The 25817-nt window shown below is 31.7% G+C and overlaps 2 protein-coding genes, 1 long non-coding RNA gene and 1 pseudogene across 3 annotated transcripts; 1 reads left to right on the plus strand and 3 right to left on the minus strand.

The window, feature by feature from the left end:
- Positions 1 to 6134: 6134 nt before the first annotated feature.
- Positions 6135 to 9407, plus strand: LOC108337312 (guanine nucleotide-binding protein subunit gamma 3). The gene is made up of 5 exons (XM_017573807.2): positions 6135 to 7142; positions 7856 to 7908; positions 8016 to 8060; positions 8141 to 8185; positions 8779 to 9407. The coding sequence occupies exons 1-5, from the start codon at positions 6993 to 6995 to the stop codon at positions 9170 to 9172; spliced, it is 687 nt and encodes a 228-aa protein (XP_017429296.1). The 5' UTR covers positions 6135 to 6992; the 3' UTR covers positions 9173 to 9407.
- Positions 9408 to 10246: 839 nt separating this feature from the next.
- Positions 10247 to 12997, minus strand: LOC108336205 (subtilisin-like protease SBT1.8). The gene has a single exon (XM_052871813.1). It carries the CDS (start codon positions 12852 to 12854, stop codon positions 10506 to 10508), a length of 2349 nt encoding a protein of 782 aa, XP_052727773.1. The 5' UTR covers positions 12855 to 12997; the 3' UTR covers positions 10247 to 10505.
- Positions 12998 to 15411: 2414 nt separating this feature from the next.
- On the minus strand, positions 15412 to 16697 carry LOC108336739 (U-box domain-containing protein 12-like; annotated as a pseudogene).
- A 4250-nt stretch (positions 16698 to 20947) lies between these two features.
- On the minus strand, positions 20948 to 21659 carry LOC128195016 (uncharacterized). Its single transcript, XR_008246539.1, has 2 exons — positions 21482 to 21659; positions 20948 to 21401 (listed from the first exon to the last, which is right to left on the minus strand). It is a non-coding gene; the product is annotated as an uncharacterized LOC128195016 (long non-coding RNA).
- Positions 21660 to 25817: the final 4158 nt, after the last annotated feature.

A 25817-nucleotide genomic window follows, 5' to 3' on the forward strand; every position in this document is an offset into this window, starting at 1 on the left:
TTTAAGCCTGACTGTTAAAAAAAATCAATGGGGTTTTCTCTACTATAAAAAAAAAATAATTATTAGAAAACTCTCTTAATTGTTTGGAATTAATTAACCTTAACTTTTTTGTGTGTGTTTAAGTTAGTGGTAGTAAAAACTCCAAAACATGTTATATATATCACAAAAGTAATGTTTAATTTAAAAAATATAACAACAACAACAACAATAATAATAATAATAATAATAATAATAATAATTAATATATGAATAATTTAATATAATGGATATCAAATGTGAAGATAATCAAACATTCATATTTAGTATAACAGCTAATTATTTTGGAGAGAATTTTCAAAGTTAAAATTAATATTGCTCCTATATTGGTTTGTCTCTTAATTATTCAAATTGACATAGATCTCTTACAATATTTTATTCAGTGGAGTATTGGAAACTTTTACTTTCAACTTAATTCACAAAACCTTCATCTACTCTTCACCACATATGATACTATTATCTAAATTTGCCACCAAATTAGTTTGTTTGGTAACTAACCACTTTAATATATTTCACATGATTTCTACATTTTTAGTTGAGTATTGATGAATTTCACTCTCAACTTAATGTATCGTTAAAAGTTAAACATTACTATGTGATTTGCAAAATTATTATTCAAAACATACATCATTCAACATTTAACATCGTTAAACATTTTTCAACTCATAAACCTATGAAAATCTAAAATTAAAGGAAACGTCGTATTTTCAACTAATAAACCTATGAAAATCTAAAATATCTACATGAACTTAGAACAAACTAGATAAGACGTTTATAAAGTAAAAATGAACTTACTCTAAAAAGAAATTTTGTTGGTCATATTGATCCTCACTCTACCATTGTCACTATTACTGATGCACAACTTAGAAAAATGGTAGGATCTTGGTCTTAAGAGGTTTTGTAGAGCCAATATGAAAGACATGATAAGCTTGCATAAGCATGCATTGGATTCAACTATTGATTACAACGCAAAAATAAGAACTATTTGCAAATAAAATAGAAAAATAATTAAATAAAAATAAAATAAGAAGAACTACCTTTAGTCCATCAACTTATATATGAATTTGGAATTCGTTATGCCAAAAAAATTTCATATAAAATTTATCTCTATGCTTTAATAATGCATAAAATATGCCACCCAAAATCAAAAGAAAAAATGTACAAAGAAAAACAAGGAAATGAATATTTTTTTTAAATTACATGTGACTGACAATGTTATGGCATTTTAATTCAATTGACATAGACATTAGACACATTACTTAAAAAATGACATAGTTGATTTTGAATAACCTATTTCATTATTAAAATATAATGATGAATTTTATATAAACAGTTAGAAAAAGACTAATTTTAGCTTTTTTTATGAATACAAAATCTAAAATCATACTTACTCCTTTTTTTTTTTTAAATCATCTCTACTAAAGAAAAAAAATGGAATCTAATAATAATTACTTTAAAAATGTTACAATATTACAACTTGAACTGTAACTTTTATTATTAACTTGTAGTTTATTCTTATTTTTTTTAGTTAATTTTTTTCTTTAATTCAATATCCAAGACAAATTCTCCTTTCCCCCGGTTAGTTTAATGAACAAACAAAAGTCTTGGTAGGCTTTGTAAATTATATTATAGTCTGTACCACTCTAAAATTTAAATTTACAATTTCAAACACGGAGGAAAAAAATATTTTTAGAAAAACTAACTCACAATAATTGAATATAATAATAATGGTCTATTAATTAGGAATTATTATTTAAGTTTATTCTTATAAAACAAAAAAGACTCTGTTCAATAAAATAATCACTTGTTAAAATTTTTTATATGAGGTTTTTTTAGGAATAGTAAGAGTCTATTTGTTTTAGTTTTGAGAACAAAAAGAGTTTTTTTTATGATTTTTTATTTATAAAAGTCTTCCCATAGGAATTTTGTAATGAAGAGTTACTTATTTTTAGGGTCTCACTTTTCCTTTTCTCATTTATGTTTACTTACTAATTCTTTATAACTGCGATTACATTCTTCTTTTTGAGAAAGTGATTCTTACAATTTTAAAGAAATACAACAATTTATACTTTTATATAACAATTATTTAAAAACAAATCATTTTATGATATTTTTCAACACAAAAGAAAATACCCGTAACTGAAGACATAAGCGATTATTTTTCATAGCTTTTACTAAAGTTAAAAGATTATACAATTAAATATGAATTATTTATCTTAATAATTTATTATCCGTCCATAAATGGGATTTTTAGCGAATATAAAATGATTCGGTTAACAAATTGAGTTTATTTATTTTATTTAAATATATCAATTAAGGATTTCAAAAATAGTTTTGTTTTGTCATTGAAACTCGTGATAAAAGAAAAATATATGTGTAAACCATTAGTTTGAATGGATGGGTGGAAATTGGGATTAATTCACACTTCTTTAACCTCTTTAGTAGTGTTTGTAATTCAATAAGCAGCTTCAATGTGAGACATGTTCACTTGAAAGAGACACTTTTACAACATTTGATTTGTTGTTTGGTAAGAAAAGGTATGTTGTTTGAAATTGACTGAAACACCCATACAATAAAGATGTCGTGGAGAAGGGTTGGTATGTCATTACACGATTTCTATTAAATGTGCATCAACATTGTGTTTAAGAAATTCTAATGAACAGCTTCTTCTAAAATTTAACTCTTAAGCCATTTTTATGATTGGGATGGTTTTCTTATGATTTATTTATATATGTCTAAAGTCAAGTACTAGCTTATTTTCCATCAAAATAACTTGTAGGTTAAATTATAGTTTATATCCCTTTATTTATTCCTCTATTTTCAAAATGTTTAATATAATTTCTATAATTGATTTTATACTGTAACCTTATTTTATACAGCAATAAAAAAAAGTCTGCAAAAATGGACTTAAACACTTTGAGTAAAAATCAGGATATAAAAATATGTAGGTGAAACTTGTGATAAATGATTAGTTATTTATTTATTAAATTGAATTTTCTAAATGAGAACAACTATGATTTTAACACTTAAGTAAGAATAACATCTAAAATTAATGACTCAATAGATGAATATCGTTCAAACGAGATATTTGTCACTTACTCAAGAGTGACGACAATTCTAACTTAAGCGAGGTCACCCTCATTTAAGTGAGAATATGATAGAGACTAATTCTTTAACTCTTTATCCCAACTTTCTTAATTTTTTTTTACTCTTTTAAGTTTTTTCGTCTAATTTTATCTTAAATTTCATGAAAAATAAACAAAATAGAATCAAATTATGTCATTCAACTCAAAACTTGTAAACAAATAATTAAATTTCATATTTCTTAGATTAAAGAGAATTAATATCAAATAAACACAATTTAAAAGATAAGTTTCATAATTTTACGTGAAGTTTTTCTAATATTTCACACTTATTATTAATCTATTTTAACATATTTGTATACAAACCTTAATTATATGGTATAAATTTTAAGTTTATTCAATTAGTACAAGTTTAAGTATCTTGTTTGTATGATAATATTAATTCAATAGATAAAGAAAAATCATATTGTTTTTGGACTTTTATTTTATATATATATATATATATATATATATATATATATATATATATATATATATATATATATATATATATATATATATATATATATATATATATATATATATATATATATATATATATATATATATATATATATATATATAACATAGATCCACTTGTTAAGCATATTTTTAAGGAATATCAATTTTCGTTTTTTAGAAAATCACATTAAATCAGAAAAATTTAATATCTAACCTACTTTAGCGTATTTGGTATACAAACCTTAACTATGCTGAGCTTATTCAAACGTCAGCATGCAGTCTATTAATGCATTAAACCTACATTCTAACTTGTTATTACTTGGTATCAAATTCAATTCTTTAATTTGCAACAAAATTATTCAAGATTGTAAAAATGATTCAAAACTTATTGTTTACAGTTATTTTCTCAATTTTTTTATCACACACACACACTAAGTTGCTGTATGCTTTCTGTTTTTCTTTTTAATATTACATTAACTTACTTTAATAATAACAAATATAATTTAAAAAAATTTTTGAATATATTATCCATATTTCTTAATCCATACAAAATATAATGTTTAACATTAATTTTGAATATTATTGAATGATTTATGGTCAATAATAAAATTGGTAAGTAAACAAAACACAAACAAATCTAATCAAATATAAGTCTATTTGGTTTAAGCACAAAACAATATTATTTTCTTTTATCCACTGAACTAACACTAACAGACAAGCAAGATGCTTAATCTTGTACAGATTTTAATATGAAAATATTGTTTTATAATCAAAATAGTTCAAAACTATACATCACCATCAAATTTTACTTTTAAATTTATTTGTTTGAAATATGCGTTTTTATGATGGAAAATGTTAAATCTATCATGGATATATATTGAATTTTGAAACCATTGAGCGTTCATAAATATACATCACCATGAAAATGGCTTTTTTTTCTTTGTATTGATTTTTATAGTTTGAAAATTATTTAGACCAACAACAATTAAAATATTGTAATTGAGATAAATTTCAAATCTAATTATCCAAAAATACTTCTGAGAACTCAAACATTTAAAAAGAAAGGAGTACGTCAATCATTATTTTGTCAGTAAAAGAAATTATACTAAATTTATTGCTACCTATATATATTGGTATTATGATTTAAAACAACTATCATTCAAAATCGCGGTTATTATTCTTTCTAACTAATTGATAATGTATAAGAAACATTTTAAATAAAATTCATGTTACAAAGTAAGTCCATTAACAACATAGCTAAAATAGTAACGTCATCTAATTTGCCCATATATTATTGGCTAATAATAATCAAAATATGTTGTTAACAAGTGAAAACAACCAAGAAAGAGATGATTTAAAATCTGAATTTCAGTTGATTTAAGAAGATAACCAAATCAACAAAAGAACAACAAGAGTCTAAAAACAAGAGGAGGAGACAAAAATGAGTGAATGAAAGAAACTGCATAATATGCAAAATAAATAGAAAGATGGAACTGAAAGAAATAGAGTAAAAACACGGTGAGGATGCTATTTACTAGCCCAAAAATGTTGCTTTTAGCATAAACTGTTCAAAGTGTTTTTAACCAAATATGGAGGTAATACCTACAACAATAATTTGGATTAGATGATTTGTTCAATATAAATAGCAAATATCTACAATTTACTTTTTTTTTAACTTTTACCGAAATAAACAATGTCCAGATAATAGAAAAACGGAGAATGACCACTATTAATAGTAAAATAAAATATGTTGAAGGTATAAAAAAAAAAAAATCTATCATGTAAGTCTATATGATGATTTGAGGATTTGTTTTTCACTACATAATTTATTATATTTTTAAAGTGGTGAATTATATATTAGATAAATCCTTGTTAGAATACCTTTTACCAAATTTGAATCCCATAACTAATTATGCAAGAATCATGATCAATTATTTAACTTTTAAATCGCCCATAATAACAATGTAAAAGCTGAATCACAAGACTCAAATTTTAATGTTCATTTCCGTACAAATAGTTTGGTACGAAGAATATAATGTTATATTATCAAACCAGCAACTGAGAGCAATTTGGAAAATGAGAAACATCAATCTATATTTTTTTTCTCTGTTCTTTTCTGTGCATTTCCGTTCAACCAAATGGGTAGATCTCTTCAAAATATATTTGAAGCTTTGGTAAATTTGAAGCTTTACATCAAAGAAGAAGTTTGTTGCTTTTATATTCAGTGAAGCAGAGCAAAGAAAGTTTTAAATTAATGTAATAGTGGGAAGTTAGGATCTGAAGAAACGTAGAATTAATTATGGACATGAAGGATGTGTGATTAATTTAGTAAAGTCGTAAAAAATAATAATATTGTTGTGCATGTCGGGTCGGGTAACAGAGAAAGGAGTCTATGATTCTGAAAATAAGGGCAAATTGGTGTTGTGGTGGAAGAGTGGCGCCTAAAACAGAAGGATTTCTCTTTCCTACGCAGCGGTCACGTGCGGTCTGAGGTATTCCCATCGTGCTTTTCGCTTGGTCTCTGCAACACCACCCCCACACTCCTCACTCTCTGCTAGCTCGCTGCCTCCACTGAACCACCACCACATCACAAAACAAAACAAATACATTAAATAAACAAAACAAGCAAAACCATTTTTCACTGTGACACTATCACACTCACACACACACCCATTGCATTTCTCACTTGATTTCTTTGCCTAAACGAAACCTCAAATCTCAATCAAACCTTCAATCAAAACCCCTTCAAATTTGCTAAATAGGTTCGTACAGAAACTTGCAGTGGCAGGCTTTCTCTCAGCCGTCTTTACTATTTATAATTAATACCCTTTACCATTATTATTACCTTACATACCACACCATGCACAAAAGATGTGCCTCTCTCCATTCTTCTCACCCTCTTCTTCTCACATATTCTTCTTTTTCAATTTCTATTTTCTCTTTCTCCCTCCCACACTCGTGCCCTCTCTGCCCACTCCACAATAATGACTCTCTTTCTACCTTCATTATCACTCTTTTCAGTTACTGCTTTTTTTCCTTTCCAAATTCAATTCAACTCAAACCCCTTAACACAAGTTTGGATTTTGGTTTAATTATTAGTTTATTAGTATTTTTCTGGGTTCTGGGTGTTTCTTAATTATCCCTTGTCAGAGGCCCTATTTACTGCCCCTGCCACAGTCTTTTCGTATGGTATTCACACCTAACCTCATTTGCCGCTTCTTCTTTGTCACTTACCATTACTGTTACTTGTGCCCCCTTCCTTAGTGCATCAACAAGGACTTCTGCTATTACTGCCTGCTACTCCTGCCATTTCTTGTTCTGTCCATTTCACCCTCCCTCTCTCTCTCTCTCTCTCTCTCCTCTCTCTCTTCCATGGCCACCACTCCCACTCTGCGTTCTTCTTCCGTCCCCTCTCTGCCTCCTCCTTCCCCCAAATCCCCGCCGGAGTACCCAGATTTGTATGGGAAGCGCCGTGAAACAGCCAGGGTTCACATGCTCGAGAGGGAAATCACTTTTCTCGAGGTGAGTTTTTCAGTTTTTGCTTCCTTTCAAAATTTCAGACCCCTCTCTTACAGCCTTCTTCTGTAACTTCAGTCTTCAGTTTTTGAGAATGTGAAATGGGGGGAGTGTAATGTAATGTGACATGTCTTTTGCTAACATCCTTGATGACAAATTGGCATGGTTTTTTTGTGATTGCCTTTGAGCAAGAAACAGAGTAATTAATGTGTTGATCTCTGTCAGGATTCTGAGGCAGTTTTTAGTTAGGTTATCTGTGAATGTGACTTTTTCTTTAAAAGAAGGAAAGACGGTTTTGAATCTTTTTACAAATTCATTGCCTCTTTCAGTGATCTTCTGCCTTGGAGGTTTTCTAATGGTTTGATCAATAATTTACTCCTTTACTGTGGCTAATGTGAGGAGTAGCTAACCTTACCAATTTACACAAAAATGCTGTTTTGGCTAGTGGAATCTTTTAGCTGTGGATGCTGATTGATTGTTTGAAAACAATAATGAAGATGAAATGGGTGGTTTGAAAGCATTTTTGTGTAATTATTTGTCCCCTTTCCCCTCTCAGTGGTTAGATGTGGTGTTAGAATAGTATTAGCAACTTGTAACATGATGACACCATGAGTGTACAGTCAAACCTGCCAACTTCGATTGGGTTGAGTTTGTGCAGTTTCTTTCTGACATCTTTTAGTGACGAAATCAATTTACTGACAAAATCTTGCATCTAGCAGGAAGAATTGAAATCTGTTGAGGGTCTTCAACCAGCTTCAAGATGCTGCAAAGAGTATGTTTGTTTGTGGAGTTGCTTGAATGCCATTTAGATTATGAAACTTGAGAAATTCCTCAGGACGTTTCAACTATTATAGCTGATTGAATGCCACAATGTTGCAGGGTTGCTGATTACGTTATGGCAAACGCAGATCCTCTGTTACCTACGTAAGAACTGTTCTCATCATTCATCATTTGTTACTGTTTAAAAGAGATCGTATTCTTATGCTTTCTTTTCTTTCAAGCAGAACCAAGAAGAACAGCCGGTCATGCCGCTTCTGGAAGTGGCTCTGGTACCACTTTTTTATGCCTTTACTTTATGTGGATAACAACCTTATCAGTAGAAGAGTTTGGTCTCGGTGCAAATAGATTAAAAATTTTAATACAAATATAATAATTATATCAAGCACAATAACTAGCTGCCTTTTTATACTAAATGATAAGTAGGATTTTTGAATTTCTTGATATGTATTTGATGCAAAACTGTTTAGTTTGTTTTCCCACACCTTCAATTATTTGTTGTAAGGAATGAATGACAAGAAAAACTATAAGCATCAATCTCAAACACCCTTTCTGTGAAGACTGATTTAGTTTTAAGGAACAACACACTTGTGCTGTTCAGAATTTTTACAATTATTATGTTATCTTTGTCTTCTTTTTGTTTTCTGCATCAAACAAACTTGTTTGAATGTGGCTGAATCATGCATTATGCTAACCGTAGTGTGTGTACCTGAGCTGAGATAAACCAGGGTTGCTATCAGAAAATGATTGATGATTGATAAGCTGGTTAAATTTCATTTATCGAAGCAGCACACCCTTTCATAGTAAGCCTTATTTGATAACTATCATGATTCATGAATAACACAAGTAACCTGTTTATGTGCAGTGGCATGCCCTGTTTTAACCTCTCTTGGATCTGCTGCTGCTGTTGCTGCTGTGAAGGATTATCTTTACCACTAAAATTGCCACGCTGCTGTTGTGACTGCAAACCATGCAGTTGCAGTTGCAGTTGTCTTCCATCCATCAAATGCTGCTCCTTACCAAAGTGGAGCTGTTGCTGCTCTTGCTCCAAATCATATTTCTGTAAAGAGAGCTGTGGTTTTGGAAATTGTTGTACTCTCCCACGTAGTTGCAATTTTGGGTGCCCAACTTGTCCATCTTGCCCCTCTTGCTGCAGTTGCAAATGCACCTGCACATGCTCTTGCCCAAGCTGTCCAAAGGTAACCTCATGTTGCTGTTGTACAAAGTCATGTTGGAGACCATGTTGTTTATGTTGCTAGTATATTCTTTCCAAAAGGAAAAGCAAAAAAAAAAAAAATCTGAAGCTTTTGTTATCAAAATTGCATTCATAATAGCTAGAGTATAAATTTTGGAAATATAAAGGGTTATAAATGTTGTAAGTTAGATTGTGCGCTATATGGATACTCCAAGCAAATGTAGTAGCTCCGTTTGTAATTGTGGGTCAGATAAGTTCGACCCTCTGCTGTTGTCAATCTCCAATGTTGTGCGAGTGAAGTGAAAGACCCAAATAGTAGAAAATGACTATTGATTACGATTGCATGCTATGATCAGCTTAATCAATGTTTGTTCCATTTTTTTTAAATGCAAAAAGAAGTGTAGTATATGTGTTATAATATCAAACTCTTCGTTTTAATGGACCTTGATGACTAAGCTAAAGGTGGTTGAACTCTTGGTACATGCTGTAACCCCTGTAAGCTTCCTGAAAACACGATAAGGATAAAGCGTTTTATCTCCGAAAACAGAAATGAAAAAGTGTTTTCTTTTTTGTCTTATTGATTTTTTTTCCTCTAAGTTTCAATCCCTGTGGTCCTACCAGAAAGTTGATGATCGACTAAATAATCAAATGGCAAGGCAGAAAAATAAGTGATTGCTGTGAACTACCTTTTTCTGCATAACTGACAGAGGACACAGGACACAGGAAATGTCTTTTCATTTGGTACACCGATTAGTAGCCATTCATGGCCGAGATCGTTTGGAATAAGACCCTTCGAAATAACTAGTAATTAGTAATTCAGAGGAAGCGTTAACTTTGAAATGACCGTGTGTAGTATGTACTGCGGTAGAACATGCCACCACCTTTAACTGCAGGCCTGTACCAAACAGGAAGAAAAAAAATGCATCAGTTGCACATGGGTGCTCAGGAGCGCAAAATTGTCCGTGATCTGTTTCCATATTTGTGAAATCGGTCACCAGATCCCGGGATCAGTGAAAAACTCAAAAATATGGTCGTTACTTACATCTCCCTGTCTTTTTTACTCTACCTCTGCTTCAGTTTGAATGCTTCTAATCACTAAACCTTTGGATAAAACTTATATATTAAGGAGGGAATTTAGATGGTGAAAATCTAAAACTTTGACATTAATAGTGGAAGGAAGGCGTTGTTGCATTATGGCACGTGATGAGGTGTTGTGTTAACGACTGTCGTGTTGCAATAGCTTGTAGAATATGTTATTACAACAAGTTCGGTCTGGAGTGATGGCAACAGCAATGTGCCTAAAGACTGGTAAAGTCATGCATGCAGCTTCTTTGCTTTAAACTCTACAGCCTATGGCCTACTAGATAATAATAAGTGTGCACATTCACAATAAAACCTCAAAAATATGTCCATGTGAAAGCAACCGGGCTCCTAACTTTGTGTTCTTCATTGCTCCACATGATGCTACCAAATTCAGAAGCAGCCGAATCATTAACACTCCTATTCGACACAAAGGTCACCGTGTACGTTTGTCGATCCCCCACTTCTGTAAACGAAACCCTGTAAGGATTCACCGTTATCTCCACAGAGGATGGCGCGCTAACCTCCACGTCATACACAGATGCCGCCTCCCCCACGTTGGTCAACGTGCGCGTGTACCGTACAACCTTATTGGTTCCGAAAACGACCGAGAAAGATGGATAATTGAGGTCACCCGGGTCAGCAAATTTTGTGGAACAAATGACGTTGGGATTCTTAACCACGAGTCTGAGATGGTCGAGGGTGTAGTTGAGGGAGCACAAAAAGGCAATGTAGTCCTGTGTGGAGGCATCATAAACAAGGCCAGGAGATAGGGCCTTTTGTGGGTTCACATGACCGGCCCCATAGGCCCATGGTGTGGAGAGGGCTTCTTCTCCCGTTGCATCACGAAGCGGAGACTCTGTGTTGTCGTGGGTATAAGCCGTTGTCATGAGTGCAGATTTGATCGCACTTGGACTCCAATCTGGATGCGCTGCTTTCAACAGCGCAGCCAACCCACTTATGTGAGGACAAGACATGGAAGTACCGGACATGATGTTGAACCGCGTTTTGCGAGTGTCTTCAGACCCAGATGGCCCAACTGCACCAGACCAACCTGCTAAGATGTTCACTCCAGGCCCAATAATATCCGGTTTTAGTATCTGGGCCGTCACACCATTGGGCCCGCGAGAGCTAAACGCCGCCACCACAGGCGACGGCCTCACGTTCAACACGGTCCCACCGAAGGTCAGAACAGCGGTTGGATTAGGATCCAACGACGCATACTCTCTAATCTCATCACCCGCGTTTTCCCCCACTGCCACGGCGGCCACAAGATGACTGTCCGCCACCAGTCCCTCGCCGCTCATCGCTGTGTTCGCCAGTATCATCCCCACCCCGCCCGCGTCGCGCACAACTGTGCCCTTCTCTACGCGCGCGTTAAGCCCTCTGTCACAAACCACCACCTTCCCGCGCACTGTCTCCGGGTCCAGTGAGCCAGGCATGCAAATGCTGCTCGAAGAGTTCGACGGGTCGCTGAAATAAACCAATCCAACCGCTTCATCTCCCATACCTTCACCACTGTAGAGCGAAACGCCGGCAAAGCGTTTCCCGTTCCCAAGAGTAGCGTATGCCGGAAAATCACGGTCCAGTGTTCCGGCTCCGACGGTCATGATCCACGGAGCGACATTAGCAACAGAACCGCTTCGAGGTCCAGTATTCCCTGCGGAACACGAAACGAATATTCCTCTCTCCACTGCCGCGAAGGCTCCAATAGCAATGGTGTCGAAATAGTAAGGAACGGAGGAGGAGCCGCCGAGGGAGAGCGAGAGGACATCGACTCCGTCCTGGATTGCCTGATCCATTCCGGCAAGAATGTCGGAGGCGAAACAGCCATCAGTCCAGCAGACTTTGTAAGCCGCCACGCGCGCCTGCGGCGCCATCCCGCGTGCGGTGCCGGTGGCGTAACCTAGAAGCGTGGCGTTGGAGACGACGGAGCCTGCTGCTGTAGAGGCTGTGTGCGTGCCGTGGCCGTCACGGTCACGCGGCGAAGCAATGTCTCTGGGTTTTCTGGAGTTACCAGAAGCCATGAGGTAGCCCTTGGAGAAACTGCGAGCTCCGATAAGTTTGTTGTTACAAAGAGAAGGGTCGAAATCAGGTGCGGAGTCGCAGGTTCCCCGCCAGCGCGTGGGGGTTTGAGGCATTTGGGAATCATCAAAGCTTTGGGATTCTGGCCAGACGCCAGTGTCAAGGACCCCAATAACGACGTTGTGTGATGCGTGGTGAAGGTCTTCCCAAAACTCAGAATGGGCCTGGAGGCCCAGGAACTCAGGGGTGCGTGTGGTGTGTAGCTTGTAAAGCGTGTCTTCGTATACACCCAAAACTGAGTCGGAAGTTCTGAGCGCGTGGAGTTGTTGAGGGTCGAGTGTGGCAGCAAAGCCGTTGTAAACAGAGGTGTAGGCATAAAGGAGAGAGTCTGGAGAAGAAGAGAGCGTGGCAGTGTACCAGTCAAGGTGCGTGGGGTGCACGCTAGGATCGTGGCGCTCTTTCATGTGTACTATGTAACTCTTCCTGGCAGACACCGGCGTGAGTTGGAGGCCGAGGAGAAGAGAAAGATAGAAGATGGAAGAAAGCAAAACTGAAAATAATTCCATGACTTGCTGTTCCTTTTGCTTAATCACACCATTAGAATGCAATGCCTCTTCTGAGCTTTCATTTATAAGGAACATTTCATCATATCTCTTTGTTTAAAAATCCCGGGCTTTTCAGTTTTTACAACGGCTTTGCCCCTTCATCCATCATCAAATCAAACTCTCTTTTTTTATTAACACTTCCTCTTTCCTTTAGCTTAATCTACTCGTTTCCAACTTTCACATTTCTTGTTTCAACAAAAGATTTTAAAAGAATATGGTTTTTCTACAAGTTCATTAAAGTTGTACTTAGTATATACAACTTTTTACTCTTTCAAGTAATTAGAATTCTTTTACTTTTCTATGATTTTAGGATAATCACTTTAAACATCAATAAATTTATATATGACAAAATATAATTAAGTAATAAATTTAAATACTATTTTGATTCTTATTTTCTTCTTATTTAAAATAAATAATAAAAAATTATTTATTATATAAATATTGTTATTCTGTATATTAAATTTTAGTGTATTTTTTTCCATTTCCTTTTGGTCTTTTTTCCCGTTTAAAACATACGACCAAAATTTAATCCATCAATGTTTTGTCTGGTAAATTAGTCAAAGTTTATACTTACTTAAAGATATTAGAGTTAAAATAACAATATGACAATAAACACCACAAGTTTATTTATGGGAATAAAAAAAATGGCATTTTTTTATTTTTTAAAGTAAGATAATAGTATTTGACCAAAACATATACAAGATTATAAAACTAAATTTATTTTGAATGGTTATTTTTATCTTTTACTTTAACACATACCATAATCAACATATGTCCAATAGATTTTAGGTAAACAAAACTTTTTGAATTTTTTTTCTTCAATTATACTAATTAGTTTATAAAATCTTTTCACTTATATTAAAAGTTAACTTTAATTTGTAAAAAAAGTGAGAATATTGATGAAAAAGGATATTAATACAAGCCATGTCATTCACTAATTTTGTACTATAGGATTTGAGTTTGTGAAGGATGTAGATTTGGAGAACATATTTTTGTCTTCATCAAACCACAAACATATATATATATATATATATATATATATATATATATATATATATATATATATATATATATATATATATGTGGACATGGATTTAACAGCTGGAAACGCGTCACCTTTCGCAACTTTTTCAATCTATGCTCGTCCAAGATGGTGTTTTATTTTACTTTAAATAAATTAGGTAAATTAAATTATGTAAGTAAGTCTTAAGCTAATTTTTATTAAAGGCTTTTGGGTTAGAATGAAATGACAAATATATATGGAATTTTTTTTATCCAAATGAGCTTAAAATATGAATTATCTACATTAAAAAAATGTATTATATGAAATTTTAAGGTTCAATCTATGTCCAGTTTTATATATTAATTTTTTTTAGGTTTATTCAATATAAAACTTTGTAACTGATACTTAAATTTATAAGATTCTCTGGACTTCATTTATGTATGTCATGGTACAAATCGCCATAATAGAATGTGAGTGGTAATAAGTTATTCATATTTATACAATTATACTGTGTCGGAATCAATTTTAAATGAAAGAATCTTGGGTATGTATAGGTTGAATAAAATGATTTTTTTTAATCTTTAAATGTATAATCTCACGTTTCATTCCCAACTTATGAGTAATATTTAATAAGAGAATCTGGTGTTTTTGTGCAGATAATATAGTATTTTCCTTCCTTCTTCTTGTCCTGTCCATTCACGGACTTGGTAAGCAAAAGCAGCAATATAAGAAAGAAACAATTATAAAATGGAAGGCAAACAAAAAGTAGCACGACGACAAGGATGATCTATGATGTGTGTGCATGCTTTATTAATTTGCTCCATTGACAAGTTTCCTTGTTAGACAGTGAACATCCCACTCATGTGCTCAACAGTGTAGTGGGTGCTGGATTCAAGATCAATTTTCTTTTAAGTTTTCATCATAAAAGAAACAAGAGATGAAAAAGAAATCTATTTTCTTTTAAGTTTAAAATGGAGTTTTGTACTATTTTTCAATTCTATTTTGATCCACTAATTTTTCTAAAATATTTAATTATTTTTTTAATTTTTATTTAGTTCTAGTTTTTTAGTTTTCAAAAAAATTTAATTAAGTCATTTTTAAATTGATGTTAGATTTTTATTATAATTTATACATTAAATCATTTTAGTTAAAAGTTTAATGTATACATTCTAATGTAATGTCAATTTAACACAAATGAAAAATCTAATTAGTTTTTTTTTTTATAAGAATTAGTGGAAAAAAAATATTTTAACCTTGATTTTTTTTTTAAAAAAAAGTGAGACATGTTTTTTAATATATAAAGTAAAATTTTGTAATATTTTTTTAAAGTTGGATTAAATATGTTTTTAGTCCTTTAAATATCAAGCGATTTTGAATTTAGTCTCTATTCAAAAGTTTTGTTCATTTTAGTCCTCTTAGTTTTGAAACTCTTATAATTAGTCTTTAAAATTGGACGGTGTTAACTTTTGCACAAACATAGCAAATGGCGAGCCAACTTTCCTTTTTTACTCTCTGTCACGTTGCTTTTCTTTTTAGAAATTGATTGCCACATTTTCACTGACCATTCCAAGCTCGTGAACGTCAAACCCTTCATCGTCGGTTATTGCTTCGGCTCCGTCGTCGTCGCACGGAACACAACTTATAAAGGGTCGTCAGCGCGTCCTTCTTCCCTCTGCTCGAACCGTTCAGAAGAAGCGAAACCAAGGGCGGTATCGCTCCGGAAGCCCTGATGGAGCTTTTGTTCTCTTCCACCAATGCCAAGCTCAGAAGCGCGCATGTCGCGTTCTGCTTCGAAGTTTTCGTTCCCGTTTTCAGCACATAAATCAGCGACTTCACTGCTCCGGCATTAGTTATCAGCATTTTATTGTCCTCGTGGAGAGATAGATTTAACAGCACGATTACCGCACGTTCCTGCGTCCAAGGATCACTACAACAGAGAAGAGGAACAAGAACAGGCACCACGCCGGACTCCGCAATCAAAATCCGGTTGTCGGCACGGTTCTTCGCTACCAACCGGAGCTTCGCCGCCGCAGAGCGCTTTACCGCCACCGACTGCGACTGGAGGCCGTCGATGCAAATCTTCACCGCCGACTGGAGATCCTTTGCGAAATGCTCTCGATAATCTCCGTGGAGAAGCTCTCCCTCTGCTGGAAACCCGTGCAGGGCTCCAGCTCCACTTCTCCAGATATATTGTTCTTCTACACGCATTCCAGTGATGAGAGTGTCGCAAGGCGTTGCAACTCGCCGAAGATGTCGCAAGGCGTTGCAACTCGCCGGAGATGTCGCTGCTACATGCGGAGAAATCACTGAAGGCCTAAGAGAGGTCAAGGAAGTCCTCCTTTGCCGTTGTGATTGCGATTCCCGATTCTGAGATGGTATCTAATCTAAAAGCATAATGAAATTAAATCAGATTCTAATTACACCAAATCGAATTTATATGATTTTGATTGATTTCGTTAGATCAAATCAATAATTATGATTTCTTTCCTTTGTTATCTACACATCTATGCCATCCATACAATAATGCGGTGGTGCTATTACAATCTGATTTTTAAGTTTGCAACTTTATCATAAACTGTTTATACTGGCAAGTACTGTGGTATGAATTCGTTTACTATATTTTTCTCTAATCACCTGGCTTTGGAAATACTGGAAAGTTGAAATTTGATATGCTGACTTTCTATTACGCTAAGTCACTAATTAATTGCTCGTTTGGGTTGATGTTGTAAGATTGGTGTTCCTTGGTTGTAGTTTCCTTCCATGTCATCTTTGCAAGGTGCTCTACCAATACCTTCAGCTACAATGCACCCTTTAAACATGGGCAATCGATCTCTTGCCTGGAATTCGTCCTTACCCTTTAAACATGGGTAATCCATCTCTTGCCTGGAATTCGTCCTTATCATCATATGCATCAGTGCCGCCTCCTCAAGCACAAACCTTTGCACCCGTAATGGGATCAGGTAATTCTATTACTATTTTCTCAATCAGCTACTTCATCCCAGGACAATTGGCTCTTTATCTGGACTTCCATTGTGTGCAACGGCGACGGAGCCAAAGCGGTAACCGACAACGAAGGGTTGGACATTCACGAGCTTGGAATGGCTAGCGGTAACGTGACAATAATTTCTAAAAAGAAAAGCAACGTGGGAGAGAGTAAAAAGAGAAGCTGGCTCGCCGTTTGCCACGTTTGTGCAAAAGTTAACGCCGTCCAATTTTAAGGACTAATTATAAGAGGACTAAAATGAACAAAACTTTCGAATAGGAACTGAACCCAAAATCGCTTGATAGTTAACGGACTAAAAACATATTTAATCCTTTAAAGTTAAAGTTTGGTGATTAAAATTTTAATATGTGAATTGACAATAGGAAAACATAAAATATGATTGATGTTGGATGTTACTTGTAATAAATTGTTTTAACATTGAAAATTTCTTCACATTTTAAATTTTAATATATTTTAATCTCTAAATTTTAAAAATAATAAATATAATTATTTTAACTTTTTTATGTTTAAACATATTTTACACGAAAAAAAATTAATTCAAATTATGTAAATTATTAAATATCCTGAAATATGTTTTACACGTAATTATATTTATTTATTTTTAAAATTTAAAGATTAAAATGTATTCTTGGATATAAAGGAATTTTAATTTCTCATAAGAACTAAAAACACATTTAATAATTATAGATTCAACAATTGTAAACGAGTTATAATGTCATAATTGATACCCAGTTACATGGATGAGATAATTTTCATTAAAAATGTCTATATGATTTTGGGTTTCTGGATAACTATGTAAATTGGACCAGTGCTACGATAAAAAAAAATATAAATCATTATATTATTTCTTAGGCAATTTCAAGTAGGACAACATAGCAAAACAAATACAAGTTTGATCTCTAAAGTAAAAATAAACTATCGTTTCAATACCTACTAAATATCAAAATTTTGTTTCATCTCTATCTTTATCTCTATCCGTACTAATAATAAGTATTTTACTTTTTTTCCTTAATGTTTTAATTACTAAATAAATATTTTTTTTACAAAATAAAAAAATCACAATAAATAAACAGATGATTTCATTAAAGATTCAATATTAAAATGATTCACTTTTTAAGATTTATGCGATTGAACACTTATTCTTAAATAAAAAAATAAACAGTAAATACAAATTTAAAAAATAAGTAAAAGTAACTAATTGTTATCCTGAAAGCTATTTGACTTAATAAGTTCACATTTATGTTTCTTTAAATGCGATATATCATTTGAACAAAATCGAATAAAAAAGAAAAGTATAATCAATTTTATAATCAGAGAAAATATCTTAGCAATATAAGTGAACTTCGTTTATTTTTAACTAGACAGACATTTAAGAGAAAAAATGAAAAAAATGTATGGTGAGAGAATGAAATAAAGGTTTTACAAATGAAAGAACACTAAGGACCAAAGATAATATTAATTGAAGATAAGTTTGTTAGATTAATTACCTAATAAATAAAGTGTTGTATTAATTTAAAATGGAAATATGTATAAAAGACGAGTACAAATATATAAAAACATGGAGTTATATATGAAGCATAATATATACATACTCATTTTTGTTTCTATCCATTTTGAAATATCAAGTATTACCTACACTTGATCAACACGAAAACTCTGTTAAAATTGCCTTTGGCAACGAATCTTAGAATAAAGGAACTCATGAAATTGAGAGTAAGAAAATGAAGCAATCAAGCTCTGAAGAAAAGAAAACAAGAAGGAAGCAATGCACGTGTGAAGGAAAAACAAGGGTTAACAGGTTTTTAATGCCAACCTCCAAAAGACGTTATAGGTTGCATTCAATAATATGAACCAACTTGTAATGGGGTAGGGTTTGGTCAAGGAAGGTTTATGTCATACACAAAAATCAAGGGTAAAAATGTAAAACCAAAACGTCAAACTCTTGCTTTCATGTCGTTTTTTTCTCCAATTGTAGATTTACAAAAACCTCACAAATTTCTCATCACATTTCTTCACAAATTTGTAGATGTAAATATTCACCTTTCACATTTTTTTTCCATTAACACTGTACTCATATGAAAATAAACTAAAAGATTTCTCTTAGTGAATTAAGAAAAACTATTAAAAAATTGCTTAAAAACTGTTTTTTAAAGAAAATAAGTATGATCAATTGTGAACCTATTTTAAATAGTCAATTTCAGTTAAATTAGTATTTTTTGAGTCTGCAAAGTTTTGAGGTCTGCATGAGTCAAAATAAGAGGGTGTTTCATGGACAGAGGGAGTGTACAAGTACCAATCACAAAGTTTTGAGGTCTGCATGAGTTGTTGCTGTTGGCTGCTTCTGCTTCAACTTCCACATGCACATGCATTTCCACATTTTCTTTTCATCCACATATCTAAAACTCTCCTCTCGCTTTATGAACACAACTTTCTTAGAAAGAGAAAACATCACCACCACGTAAATCATTACTGTTTTTATTTATTTTTTATTTGTCATTTCTTATACAAGCACAGACCCAATATCAAATATCTAACAAGGATTATGCCAATTTTGTCATTCTATGTTGCCATGTTGGTATTATGTTTCTGTTCACGTGTACTGTGACCGGCTCTATACTTTACACAAATGCATAGTCTGTATTTACATGTTTAATAAAGATGATTACAGTTTTAAATGCAAGTATATCATTAATATCTACATTCAATGTTTTGTCTCTTAGCTTCTGCAAAGATAACATATCATTGCCATCCTTCTGTCAGACACTCACGGGTCAGTATAAATTAATCAAAGTGGTAATTTTGTTCATTCATCTAACAAAACTATTCTAATCTTGTGTTTCGATTTAAATATAAATTTTGGGAGCAGATTTAAGGAGAAAAAAAAGTGAAACTAAGATTATTTAGATTAAGAGAAAAATTGTGAAAAATAAAAAAAGTAAAAAGAAAGTTGGTGAATATAATGATTTTGATAAATTAAAAAAAACTAATTGATAAAATTATATAATATTATCTTTGTTTATAAAAATAATTTAAAATAAAATATAATAAATATAAAGTATGTTAAAATGAGCCGTGAGTTACAATATGGAATTGCTAGAAATACATTATAATGTGAATGATTAATTTAAATAAAATTAAGTAAAAAGTTTGAATTGAAAAACTTATTATTATTATTAGTATTGGTATTATTTTTATTATGAAAAAAAACCAATAAAATAGGATGAAATGGTAGAGTTGGAGTAAGAAGATGAAAACGATGGGATGGGATGTTGCTCCCTCCACCACCACCCCTTCTCTCCACTTTCCTAACCCTCTACAAATTTTTTTTAATTATAAAAGTAATTTTTTTTACTTTTAACTCTATTTATTTATTTTATTCTGAAATCCTAAATTTTTATCTATTTTTATTTCCTTATTTTTACTCACCCATTTTCACTCACTCAACCCCGCTCCCTACTCTCCCAAGTCTCACTTTCTTTCTTTCTAGATTCTCATTCTCTCCAACTCTCACAAGATCTGTTTCTTCTCATCTCCCAATTCCTACTTCTCTTCTCTATATTAGTTTGGTTCTTCTCCATATTCCTATTTTCATATCCGTTTGGTTTTGTGGTGCGGTGATATGACTTTTCGTGGCGCTATGGTGCGTAATGTTTGGGTTAGTCCCATTATTTGATAAGGAATCATATGTAAAAGGACATAATTAGATAAATCAAGATAGAACCCACACAATAGAGAAATAAAGAGACGTCTTGATTTATCTAACCTAGAGCTTCAAGCAGTGCCAGAGTAAACAAATTAAGTGACAGATAACTCCAAAGTATATCCAGGATAAAGAGAATTCTATACAACCTTTGTGAGATTTTGTTTGCTTTAACTAATAAACAAGCAACCTTAAATTTAACTTTAAATGCAATTGCATAAGATAGGTAAGCACATAGTTTTTTTCATAAGCATGACCATGCTCATGAGTGTGCTTTTTTATATGAGAAAATAATGAAGCCACATAGATTTTTAAGAATATGTCAGTAATACACATCTAACTAATTAAAAAAATCAAAATAATAAAATATGAAAAAAATTATAAAATTATAAAATTAGCGAAATAATAACAAAGTAATAAAGTGAAGAATTAGTCTTAATAGAATAATAGTCTTGACTGTAAACAAAATACAAACTTGTAATAGTTACAGTGGATCAAGGTCCTTACACCATCATTGGTAACACTGTGCCCTAATTGAACCCTTCTTTTCCTCTGAAATTTGAAAGTGTATGGAATTTGATCCACCGAGTCCCGTGACTTTACTGCATAAACGTTTTTTATTCTTCTGTGCCCCACTCTTTCTCAAACCACACACTGTAATAGTTCTCATTTTTCATATACCTAAAATGAAATAAAAGAAAACAAACAAAACCAAAGACAAAAAGATAACCCCAAGAACAAATCGGCACAGACCTAGCACTGGGTTTTGATGGTCACCAGTATTACCACCACTGTCACCGCGTCTTGACCTTTGAGGTTCACGCCTTCGCGGTTTCATTGGCTTGTCTATACTTTTGTCCCGATTCATAATTTCCTCTGTAATAAGATACCTGAGGGTTATCAGAAGAAGAAAAGAACAGATGTCAGAAGAAATTTGGAAGATTTTATTTACTAACCTCTGAGTATTGTTGCAGATCTCACTGAGTATTAGTTAGGTTTAAACTTAAATTCTAAGATAAACCCATATTTGTGGTCTCAGAGACATGAGAACTAAGAGAGAAATAGCAAATAACATAGTGGGAAAGAGTTATCTATTAACCTGTATATAATAGTTTCCGTGTTACAGAAAAATGAGTAAGGTATTTCGAGGAATGAAGCCAGCAAGTTCAAGGAAAAACACTCCTTAAACCCTTTTATTACTTTAAGTCATGTCTGGTTTCGTGAAAGATGAGGTTGATTTGGAAAACTTTTAGTAACTTCCATTGTAGTGGACTTAGTATGTGACCATGTTTTGTCTATGAGACCAATTTGACAGTTACTTAGGGATTGTTATTGTTTAAAGAATTTTTATTATTTACTTGCATGTAGTTAATCAGAGTAGTACCAAAATGTGGTAACTTCTGTTGGATTCCAATTTTTGTATGCATGTAAATGTAAAAATTGTATCTTCTTGAAGTATTAGCAAAGAAAGACTGATGTGCTCAATTGGTCAAAGAAATGAAAAACACATGCAATGGATGGACGATGAGAAGGGAAAGAAACCCGGTTTTGGTTTAGAAATGGTCAAGCTTTGAATGACGTTTGTTAAGATACTTTTTATTTGCAGTCAAAGGAATAAAACCTTTGCCAGCAGCTATCACACCCTTATATACTGATATGAACTATTAGTTTCTTTTACATTGTTATTAAAATGTTCAAAAATATCACAAAATTAAAATTGGGGAAGGTGTTTCATATGAAGTTATAAGGGTAATAAATTTTCAAATATATACATTTATTTTTAAAAAATATTAAACTAAAATCAATTTTTGAAAAGTTCATAAATTTTAAAGCTAAGTGTATAATCTTCTCGCCCATGTACAAAATTAAAATTCCTTGTTACAGTTGAATTTGACGTATATAAAAACAAAATCTAAAGAAAATATCAATAATTGAAAGACTGGTTGTGAGAAAGTGCAAAATATTTATATTTATTGATTTTAGTATCAATGTGACTGAGTAAAAGAGTACAACATTTTTTATATGAAAAACAACAAAATATTTATTACTATAAGTACTTTTACCTTTTAGATTATGAATAACATAATTAACATCTTTGTAAATAAAACTGATATGGACTAAGTAGTTAATACTAATATATTTATAGATATATTTAATGATTTTTTCAAGAATATCTGAGCAAGTTATTTTGAACATGTAGAAAATTGATATAGGTTTAGGAACAATCTATTACACTAAATTCCACTATCGAAATCAAAATTTAATCCCATGTTCTTAGCGTTGAGAATAATGTATTATAGGTCCACATAAAAATTATAAAAGTTATACACTATAAAACAATATTAATTAACAATCAAATTTAAAAATAAAATATAATTAGTCAATATATTAATTAAGTTAGATATTATTTTACAAACTAAAAATATTATATTTAAAAAAGTCTCTATTATTAATAAAAAATTATAATTAATTTGTGAATTAAAATTCAAATTATTCTCCAGCTACCAAAATTTTAATTACTTATTATTATTTATTATTAATTATAGTTTCTAATTTTTACTATTTAATAGTGATATATCTAATTTTTGAATGGTAAATTTATTATGAATATTTAAAATTGATTTTTAATTGAAGAAGCCTTATGTAGCTTTAGTTTAATAGATATTGATATCAAATGTTACTATTCACTCTCCTTTTACAAAAGATCATCAACATAATTACTTCAAAATCAAGTCTATAGAATCAATTATGGGAACGTTATCTTCACACACTATACATCATTGATTTAGGGTTAGTATGGTGTCGGTGAATTTTGTGGCCAGCCTGTCCATTTTCTTTCGTCAACAATTAAAAGTACTGTCTTTTACAACAACAAAAGTGTGTATGTACTTGTGTACGTTGTAATTTGTATACAAAATAAGAAAAAAGCTAAACCTTTTACAACCACTAATGAATATAGGCAACAAAATCTATTGATTTTGGCTTTATATTAGTTTTCTAGCTAGATCACATTAAATATAAAACACTAATAGAAATGGAAAATAGTAGTTAACTTGAATACTAATCCACTCAAAATTTGATATCTGTCACATCCTAATCAAATTCATTAATAAAAGAAACAAACATTTTATATAAAAATTTGTGATATTTAAACTTTACACATAAATTCTTAACCTATACTATATATGTAGATAATTAATCACTAACACGATAAGCTATTTGTGATTCTCCCCTCACATTTGAAAACACATCTGCTTTCTCACGAAATCACAGTTTTATGTTTGCTTCTGCTTTTTGAAGTTTGGTCAAACTAGTCTGCTAAATGCTGCAATTTCTGTCAACAAAACCCTTTGGTATGGATCAACAAAAACGCGTAATTTGCAAGTTGAAGCCACAGCTATTTATTTAAAGTTATTTTTTTATTTAAACCTATAATTATATTTTATTACATAAAAAGAAATCTCTCACGTTAATACACTAATCCCTACTCAATTATACAATGAGGAAACTTCCTCTAATGCGGCGAAGGAATATATATATAGGGTTTCCTACCAGGTTTCAAACTACCGTGAGAATCTTCATTTGTAACCAGAACCTAATAGGTATTGTCTCAAACCACATCACAAGACCCTATTAATCATGCTCCTAAGACTTTGTTCGGATCTTTCTTGGTTGTTTGTTGCCTCTTTCTTGTGGGATGTAAGCAAAAAAGTTTCTTAAGAAAGTACAAATTTGTTGCATTGTGCATAACCGAGTATCTCAAACCATATTAGTATTGATCTTGACGTAGAACGATGTAGAGCAAATTTCAATTAGATATGTCTTAAATGTTTGACGTAAACATGTTAGTTGTGATTCTAGAAATTAATTATCAGTCTATCAAAACAAAAAACGTACTGATTATTTTGTAATGGTCATGAGAATATGATTAAACAATTGTTCAAATAAAATAAATGGGTTATTGGACTCAAGATCATACACATTCAGGTTAGACCCACGGTCGTAATAAATTATATTATAAATAGTATAACATTGAAGTATTTTATTCATATTCTCTAATTACATATTTAATATTTTGTTGACGTGAGTGTTTGAGTGATTTTTGCATATACATTCTCATTCATTTTACGGTGGACTAGTATGAGAAAAATGACCAATATTTTAAAGATTGATAGTTAGAGATGTTTGTAAAATTGTTAAAGTTTTTGTAAGACACATTCAATTTGGTAAGGACGTATAATTTTCTTTTTCGTATATTAAGTGACAATTTAGTCAAGTATTATAACATGATACATGGTTCTATATTTTCAATTGGGAAATTATCATTTGACTCCTACCTTGCTTTTAAATCTGACAATTCCTTTTAATAATAAAGTATTATTCAAATATTAAAAATAAATAAAATAATAATATCATGATTTTGGGAACGAAATGTAGAAGCTGTCAATCATGATTGTTTTCTTTGTCTGAAATATATTTAGAAACATTCAGAGGGGAAATACTTTATTAGTAGGCATTTTTTTTTTGTATGAAACAAGCTAAAAGATAATTAACAAATAAAGGAAAAACAAGATATATTTAGTGACGGACGAAAATCTCAGGAGCTGGAGTCTAGAAGAAGAAATAAGAAAAACATGCTGCTATTAAAAAAGAAAAGGGAGAAAAATGGATGAGAAAAAAAATGAAATTGGTCTCGTAACTTTGATAAGGAAAAATGTGTTCTGATTTACTAAAAATAACCCCTAAATGATATTGACACCCCTTATCATCTTAACCCAAACCCACCTCTAAGTCCAAAAGTGATTAGAGGAGTACATTGTACATTAACCCTCTTTTTAACCTATTATGAATATACATAATTAAAAAAAGAAGAATACAGTAAATAAATTACACATTATTAAACATGAAAATGATTCTTTGACACACCTAAATTTTTTACGTTCATTTAACATTATCCTTATTACTTACTTTTTCTTCTCTTCTTTTTTTAAAAAATTATAAAACGTTATACTTTTATGACCATTTTACCTTTATATTCTGTGTCAAATGAATGTAAAAGTGTGTTATAGTACCATTTCACATTAAACATACATGAAACTAAATCCTTACTCATACCATATTCATTTATTCATTTCTTAACAGGCCTCTTAAACTACAAAATCCTAAAATCTTGAACTTATATATGTCGCTTGAATGATTTATTTTCTTTTTAATATTTGTTATCCAATTTAAACAAACATATCTACGTCAAATATAGAACTAATGTTAAAGTATTGAATAACAAAATTAAAA

This window comes from Vigna angularis, chromosome 1 (assembly GCF_016808095.1).
Source record: "Vigna angularis cultivar LongXiaoDou No.4 chromosome 1, ASM1680809v1, whole genome shotgun sequence".
In the NCBI taxonomy this organism is placed as follows: Eukaryota; Viridiplantae; Streptophyta; class Magnoliopsida; order Fabales; family Fabaceae; genus Vigna; species Vigna angularis.